Below are 9,125 nucleotides of genomic sequence, written 5' to 3' on the forward strand. Positions count from 1 at the left end.
AAATAACACTATCTTGAAACAATATCCCTAGAAGGAGCAGAGAGTAGAGATGAATATTTATATTTTGACTTCTTTAATTGACTGAATATAAATAACTTTTGTGTTTAAAATCAATTTATTTCACATATATATTCTTGTAATTCATTAATACTCTGCATTATTAAACACACAACACAAAGCATTATAATTCATATTGCATGTCATGATTTATGACTTATTGCTTCAGATCACAAACGTTCACTCTAAAAAAAGAGTTACGCGCCCTTGAATTTTGCGCCTTAAAAAAATCCTGGGGAGAACACTGAACACCATAACTCGGAAACGTAAAATCTAAAATTTATAAAAACGAAAGGGAGCTCATGTCAATAGATATAAACAATTCACCAAAGTCTAATGCAAATTGGTTAAAGCATTTTTGAGTTATTGTCAGACATGTTGACGACAGACAGACGGATGGACTGACAACGGTAAAACGGGCGTATAAAAACAAGAACAATGATCTTCTCAAGACTTCCTTATTTGAAATATTTATAATTTATCTAGGATATTGTCATACAATTGAAAATATTACAAATTTGGACAAAATATTACAGACATGCCTGAATGTTAAAATGATTGTGTTTTGAACAAGGTCAAAGTCATCTGTTGGCCACATCCATTTATGGTGATGCACACACATCATATTTACTTTAAACCAACAAATTGCAGCTATTTTGTTAAACACACCTCTCCTCTCATATAAATACACAAAGAAAGTTAGAAAATCAAGAATTCAGGGTGAAACAATGTTTCATTTCCTTAAATGGCAAAGAAAAAAAAATATTTGCAGGCTCACAAAAGTTACAGAACATCGAAATAAGAGATACTCAGTGTACTATTCACTTTCTTTGAGAACAAATGATTTTCAAGGGTGCATTAGGTTCAGCAAAAGAAACTATAGTTCAAACCTCAGTAATATGACATGTTATTGCCTACTCCAAACCTCAGTAATATGACATGTTATTGCCTACTCCACTATTTGACTCTTACCTACAGCTGCCATGCCTCCTGGTGGTAGATTAGCCTCGGCTATACAATAACCTCTCCAGTAAGCTGCCAGAACTGTTTCTTCTGCTGTCTGACATCCATCAGCATATCCGCAGCCAAGCTCTCCAACTGAGTGTCCAACAAGACCATCAGGTTTTATATTCATACTAAACAACATATCAACCAATGCTACCTAAAACAAGATGTCCTGCGAATTATTACTTATTAATTTTACTACCTCAATGTTGTTCACTTTATTTTGAAGACAGTTAAGAGAATATATCAATCTTTTATTTTGGTTCCATACATCAACATGCTATGACTTGAAATTGCTATGAAAATGTGATGAAAAGTTCATATATGACAAAGGTGTAAGTTTTTGGCAAACAGGAAGCAAACATCAAAGGAACTGAAAATAAGGCATAACCAGATGAAGTTTGGTGTCATTTATTTGGAACTCTCTAATATTTGTTGGTGTTAAGAAAAATGCAATAGAAATGTGTTACACCTAGACAAATGTAAAGCAGTATACCTCCTTCCTTTGGAGCAGGTATAATGCATGGGTTTTACTGAATACATCTCAGAAAAAAATATCATAATAGTATAAAACATGTTTTCTGATTGAAGCAATCCATTGTGGATAGGGGCTAGTGTTTCAGTGAACTATATTTTAACTGAACCTATTTAATATGGATAAAATTACATTCTAAATGTATCCTGGCCAAGTCAAGTCAAAGACTTCTAAATTTGCATTTCCTGCTTCTGCCCTAAGCAAGCTGCATTTAGGAGTAAGAGTAAAGATTTGTTTTGAGTCAGAACAATGTGTTCAGGTAAGGTGACATGTTTTACTGCCAATGTTACCTGGTGAACTAGCAGGTTAAAAATCAACATTAGCATCTCAGTCTAGACAAAGTAAGGTTCATGTTCATATATTAACATGTTCTTGTCCTGGTATGTACGTATTATTTTCCACTGGACATTAAATATCTATCCATCATCATCACAAGACTCAACCTTAAAGCTTGTAAAGAGTGAACACAATATAATTAAAGGGGAATTTGTCCATGGGACACAGATGATGCCTCCGCTTGCATATCATATAAAGTTATAAAGGGACATAACTGAAGAACGGTAAAAGTGACACCACCAAAATTTAAACTTGATCTGTATTTTGTGGTAATAAGCATTGTGTATAAGTTTCATAACATTGGTTGAGGCTAACTTAAGTTAGAGAACGGAAACGAAAAATTCAGCAATTTTTCCATTTGTAAAGGGGCATAACACTAGAACGGTTAAAGTGACGCCACCAAAATTCAAACTTGATCTGTATTTTGTGGTATTAAGCATTGTGTATAAGTTTCATAAAATTTGGTTGAGGTAAATTAAGTTAGAGAACGGAAACCAACTTTTGGACGTACGGACGGACAAGGGTAAAACTTAATGCCCCCTCCGATACTGTGGGGGCATAAACATAAGGAGATGTGATATGATTGCCAATGAGAAAACTATCCATCAAAGTTCAAATGAAGTGGATGTAAGCAATTATAGGCAACCGTACGAACCTGTATAGCAGCGATGGCTATAAAAGAATTGGTGACTGAATCAAATACATTGACATCTCCTTCCATAATCATATCATACAAGCTGATACCATGTGGTCGGAGGGCACGGTCACATTTCATTATGGAGGTTCTAAACATATTTATTTGCATCATCTGTCTTCCCATCTTAGGCCACTGTGTGCCCATGCCAGAGAAAATGAACCATAATGGACGCTGGTTCTCTATTTCTATTTTCTGTAAATTATAAATCAGATATTACAGTATATATCATTCATGCAAAACATTTCATTTCATAATCATTCAAAATTCTACACTTCTAAATATATGTATTAAAGGTGAAGGTAGATATAAAATACTTTTTCAAAACGATTTCTGCACATGTTCAACTGGTTTAACCCAACAAGGTGGGCAACAACATTTTGTCCCTGTACCAAGACAGGCTATCTGGATTTTGCAGTTTATCTTGGCATATTATTTTCTCACAGGATTCTGCTGTTGGTGGTTGGTATGGTATATTGTACTGTCCAATATTTCTGGTAATTCCTGTTCAGTGTTCTACCGAAAACCAAAACAATTTTATACTGGGGACTTGGGAAACCAATTTTTGTGGATTTTGTGGGTAAAGGTGAACCACAAATTTAAAATTCAATGAAGTACAAATTTTCTATTGGATTGTATAAAGACTTTGGCAAAAACACAGAATCAAATATTTACGAAAATCCTCTAATCCACAAAAACTGGTATCCACTAAAATAAATTAATCTACAGTATAGCATCCTGGTAAACAGGGAATTGGACATGTCTTGTATCTGTAAACTATAGCATCACATTGCCATGATCATGCTAAATCATCCTGTGGAGATACTGCTGTTATCATGCATATTTTTTTGGTATCAAATTCTATTAATTTTACAATTTTTAGTGAATACTTCTTCTTTATATCAGGTAATAATTTTGAAGTAATGTATGCAAACCCCTTTAAACCTGTTGTTTTGTGAGGTTTTTAATAAGGGCCATAAAGGATGTATGTTTACAGAAGAACATAAAATAAAATGATTTTACATGCCCTTTTTATTTCCACAATTGATTGATAAGTGTTTAACGCCACTTTCAGCACTATTGTGCTATTTCGTGGCGGTGAGTTTTTATTGGTGAGGAAGCCGGAGTCCCCGGAGAGAACCGCCGATCTTCAGTAAGAAAACTAACAATCCTAGTCAATTAAGATTGGAGTCCAGTGCACCTGCCACCTGAGGGGTTCGAACTCACAACATACTTGACAGGCTAGTGATACAGTAGTTCAACTACTTAGACCACTTAACAACTGAGGCCCAATATTTTCATTTGGGCCATAAAGGAGGTATGTTTAAAGAACATAAAATAAAATGATTTCACATGCACTTTTTCATTCCCACAAGACCAGGTGCTAAAACAAAAAGACATTAGTGATCTTAAGCATGCTAAGATCATTGTCAATACAGACACTAAGACATTTTATACAAAAAATTATTGAAAACATTTGCAGCTACAATTTTTGGGAGTAAAAAACCACAATGGCATCTTGATCTACAATTGTCCAAGATTCCATTTTTTATTAACTTACTTGAATTTCCTGTATATGATTCTGACCATTCAGGACAACATAACCTCTGTAAGGCAACTGTTTATTCCAAGGTCCACTGGTTTCATTTAACAGATAATGCAAGTAAGAATCTTTATGATGGGACTTCATCAGATGAAATATTGATTCTAAACCTTTCTTTGTTCTTGTGGAGTAAATACAGAGTCTTTTCTTTTCATTTGCGAAATGATATTTTTTGTCTTTGTCATATGATTTCAATATTGTATGAACATTCACACCTCCTAGTCCAAAAGAGTTCACAGCACAATATTCACCATTAAGCCTTGTTCTTTCACTGACAACTTTGATCTGTCTATTCTGGATATTTGGCATTATGTAATGAAGATTTGGTGGAATAACACCATCTTCCATAGCAATTATCACTTTTGAAACAGCAGCCAGTCCTGATGTGGCTTCTGTGTGACCAATGTTTGACTTAACTGAGCCAACCAGTAATGGTTTACTTTTATTTTTACAGATCACATCAGCAATAGCATTCATTTCAATCGTGTCAGACATCTTTGTACAGCTACTGCTGGCCTCCATGTAAGAAATGTGTGAGGGATCTAAACGAGCTTCTCTGTAGGTCTCTTGTAAAAACTGTCTTTCTTCTTCAAAATTTGGGAAGTTAAAATCTTAAATAAAATAAATATGAAAACATTAAAAATACATGTACAGTAAACTAGACAAAAGGGTATGACAAGTATGCTAAGAAGTTCAAGTGAAAAACATAATAAACAGCTGCGCCATGAGCGCATGATACGCCCGTCATCTTGTGTGTGAATTTTTATGCAATAAGCATAAATAGTTTCTGATGCGAAAACCACACTTTTTTTTTTACCCAAAACTCAATATCTCTAAAATAAAATTTTGAATCAAAACCAAAAAGTATACAGATCTTTAGATTAATATAACTAAGAAGTGCGTAAAATTTTAAGCAATAATCATACATCGTTTTTGAGATACGGCGCGACATGTGAAAAACCCCTCCCCCTTTTTTAACAAAATACTCTATAACTCAAAAATAAAATTTTGAATCATCACCAAAAAGTATACAGATCTTAAGGTCAATAAAACTAAGAAGTGTGTAAAGTTTTAAGCAATAATCATAAACTTTTTTTGTGATACTGCGCGACATGTGAAAAACCCCTCCCCCTTTTTTAACAAAATACTCAATATCTCTAAAATAAAATTTTGAATCATCACCAAAAAGTATACAGATCTTAAGATTAATATAGTTAAGAAGTGTGTAAAGTTTTAAGCAATAATCATAAATTGTTTTTGAGATACGGCACGACATGTGAAAAAAAACACACACCTGTTTTAGTTACTAAGTCCCGTAACTCAAAAAGTTTTAATCTTATTTTCACCAAAAACTATACAGATCATTTGACCATCATAAGAAACAACTATGTTAAGTTTCATGAAATTTGGATAAGTCATTCTCAAGTTACGGTGCGACATGTTTACGACTGACAGACAGACAGACGGACAGACGGACGGACACCGGACAAAAATTGACGGGTGTATAAAAATTACCATTGCAACATTCAGAAACCATTGCTGCCATTTGTGCCACCTGATCACAACAGATGAGAAATCCTTATAGAGAATCTCAACAGCATCAGTTTTGTAAATTCAGAAATCATTTATTTAAGGAAAGTTATTTTTCTTACCAGGCACCTTGAACTTCGACCTATTGACTCTTATCATTCCCTATGTCTTTCATCTGCATCAGTTTTATTTAAATCAAGTAAGGGAAACTCAAGTTATAATTCAAAATCTATTTGATCAGACACAAAAAGAGATTGAATGACAGTCAGCCAAGGCGACCATTATATACTGAAGAATTTTTTTTCGGGAAACATAAAATTGGTACGAGTCACACAACTCCCACAAGGATTGTCAAGTCAAAAACAAGGTACAGTATAGTCAGCTGCACATGATGACATACAATCCAACCAAGCATGAAATCTTTCAGGCAAATGTTCTCAGAGAATTTCCATTAACAAGTTATCATTGTGCTACAAGTTTTTGTACCTCTGCATGTAGCATTTCAAACTGGTTCTATTTTCCCATTATACTCACTATTATTTTCAGTAGTAAATGTTGCTGATTTTGAGTGAATCAATGTACAGTAAACTCTCTTTGCTTTGGCTTTCTTTTGTAAACACATCACAACAACTCCTTCACTCCTTCCAAAGCCATTTCCTGAAATTCATGAAAGTTTATTCATTTTGTTGCATAATTATAATTTCTTCCTATTAATCTATATAATTTTCTCTTTACATTATTTTATTTTAACAAATAAAAACATCTGCATAATGATCGAACATTGAACAGAAATCATGCATAAAGGTCTCATTAGTAAGTTTCTTTTAATTTTTACTTCAAGTATAGTTGCATTACTGTGTTTCCTAGCTTTATAATAATGTAACATACATTAACATAATGTTATCTTTATTTAGCCTTACCCCTGCCATCAAAACATCTACACTGACCATCCAGAGACAATAGATTCATTTCTGCTAGCTGAACAGAGGTGGCAGGTTTCATACATAAATTACATCCTGCAACAATGGCTGTATCACAGTCACCCAGTCTTAAACTAGAAACAGCTCTGTCTAATGCCAGCAAACCAGAGCCACAACCATTTCTTAAACCATAGCTAGGACCTGTAATAACAAGAATATATTACAATCTCCCAAATTTAATACTTGATACAGCTCAGTCTAATGCCAAAAACCAGAGCCACAACCATTTCTTAAACCATAGCTAGGACCTGTAATAACAAGAATATATTACAATCTCCCAAATTTAATGCTAGATATAGCTCAGTCTAATGCCTGTAAACCAGAGCCACAACCATTTCTTAAACCATAGCTAGGACCTGTAATAACAAGAATATATTACAATCTCCCAAATTTAATGCTAGATATAGCTCAGTCTAATGCCAACAAACCAGAGCTACAATCATTTCTTAAACAATAGCTAGGAACTGTAATAAACAAATCTTTGTTTAATGATACCAGCTCTGTGATCAATCACAACAATACCTTACACTATGGCAAGGATCTATAGTAAAAACTATTTTGTCTCAAAACTAGAGGCTCTCAAGAGCCTGTGTCGCTCACCTGTATTTACTGATTGGAAATCATGTAAAATAAGGTTAAAATCATAATTAATAGTATTAGATATTAGATATTATAATGATATCTAAGATAATAACAAAAAACTGCAAAATTTTTGTAAAATTACTAACTCAGGGGCAGCAACCCAACAACGGGTTGTCGGATTCGTCTGAAAATTTCAGGGCAGATAAATCTAAATGATGAACATTTTTGCCACCTGTCAGATTTGCTCTAAATGTTTTAGTTTCAGAGATATAAACCAAAAACTGCATTTTACCCCTATGTTCTATTTTTAACCAAGTCGGCCATGATGGTTGGAAGGCGGGGTCATCAGACAAATTTTTAAACTAGATACCTTAATAATGATTATGGCCAAGTATGGTTAAATTTGTCTCAGTAGTTTCAGAGAAGAAGATTTTTGTAAAAGATTACAAAAATTTAAGAAAAATTGTAAAAAATTGACTATGAAGGGCAATAACTCCTAAAGGGGCCGACTGACAATTTTGGTCATGACAACTTATTTGTAGATCTTACTTTGCTGAACATTATTGCTGTTTATAGTTTATCTCTATCTATAATAATATTCAAGATAACCAAAAACTGCAAAATTTCCTTAAAATTACCAATTCAGGGGCAGCAACCCAACAGCAGGTTGTCAGATTTGTCTGAAAATTTCAGGGCAGATAGATCTTGACCTGATAATCAGTTTTACCCATGTCAGATTTACTCTAAATGCTTTGGTTTCAGAGATATAAGCCAAAATCTACATTTTACCCCTATGTTCTATTTTTAGCCATGTCGGCCATCTTGGTTGGTTGGTGGGGTCATCGGACATATTTTTTAAACTAGATACCCTAATGATGATTGTGGCCAAGTTTGGTTTAATTTGGCCCAGTGGTTTCAGAGGAGAAGATTTTTGTAAAAAGCTGACGACGACGGACGCCAGACGCCAAGTGATGAGAAAAGCTCACTTGGCCCTTTGGGCCAGGTGAGCTAAAAAGGTTCCATAGCTAGGACTGTAAATTTTAAAGAAATATAATGATCAACTTTCAATCTATAATCTGAATGATCAAATTTTCATAACTGCATTTTCTACTGCTGCTCAAGAGAGATATAACCCCATAGAAGTAAATTTGCAAATTGCAATATTTACCAATATAAAACGTTATTTTCATTATTTAAAATGACAGCAATCAAGTAAAAATATTTCCAGATGCATGCTTGTAGTTTATGTTAAACCTACCCCTCAGGTCGAATGCAAATGATATTCTGTTAGCAAACATACTGGTGGTACAGCCAAGTGGAGAATAACCTGTCACATTACTATTATCTGTAGACAGAGCTTCCCATGCTTCTGACATTCCACATCCTATATATACTGCTGTGTTGGATCCTCTGATAGTTGCAGGGGAAATTCCTATTTTAACATACAGGAAGTACATTACACAAAAGATAAATTGATATTCAATGTAACATTAAACTACATCAAATGAAAATAACATTTTATTTATTGAAATCTTTTCAAATAATTATTTTAAATAATATCTTTAAAGACCAGTTATCCTTGACATAATACAATAAAGATATATATAGTATTATCAACATCTTGTAGTAGAGAAAACTGATCAAACTTTTGCTAGTGACCTGTATTGAACTTCCATGGATGTGTGCGAATTTACTCTTTGCTGATGGCTTCTTTGTGACTTTGAGATGAAGAATAGCAAAAAAAAATTGTGGGTCTCAAATTAAGATATCACATCTTTCTTTTCCATTGGTCATCACTAAAAG

General features: G+C 33.7%; 1 protein-coding gene across 1 annotated transcript in view; it reads right to left on the reverse strand.

Annotated features, from left to right (window-relative positions):
* The window catches only part of LOC127710281 (fatty acid synthase-like), a 63,319-nt gene extending 54,572 nt beyond the window's left edge, over positions 1 to 8,747 (reverse strand). Inside the window, exons 1-6 of the mRNA XM_052216064.1 lie at positions 8,581 to 8,747; positions 6,681 to 6,881; positions 6,295 to 6,417; positions 4,189 to 4,841; positions 2,589 to 2,822; positions 1,030 to 1,219 (exon numbers count right to left, since the gene is read on the reverse strand). Coding sequence (XP_052072024.1) covers positions 1,030 to 1,219; positions 2,589 to 2,822; positions 4,189 to 4,841; positions 6,295 to 6,417; positions 6,681 to 6,881; positions 8,581 to 8,698 — 1,519 coding nt within the window. The 5' untranslated portion in view covers positions 8,699 to 8,747. The remainder of the gene's footprint in view (positions 1 to 1,029; positions 1,220 to 2,588; positions 2,823 to 4,188; positions 4,842 to 6,294; positions 6,418 to 6,680; positions 6,882 to 8,580) is intronic.
* Positions 8,748 to 9,125: the final 378 nt, after the last annotated feature.

Source organism: Mytilus californianus, unplaced genomic scaffold, assembly GCF_021869535.1.
Source record: "Mytilus californianus isolate M0D057914Y unplaced genomic scaffold, xbMytCali1.0.p SCAF_7, whole genome shotgun sequence".
In the NCBI taxonomy this organism is placed as follows: Eukaryota; Metazoa; Mollusca; class Bivalvia; order Mytilida; family Mytilidae; genus Mytilus; species Mytilus californianus.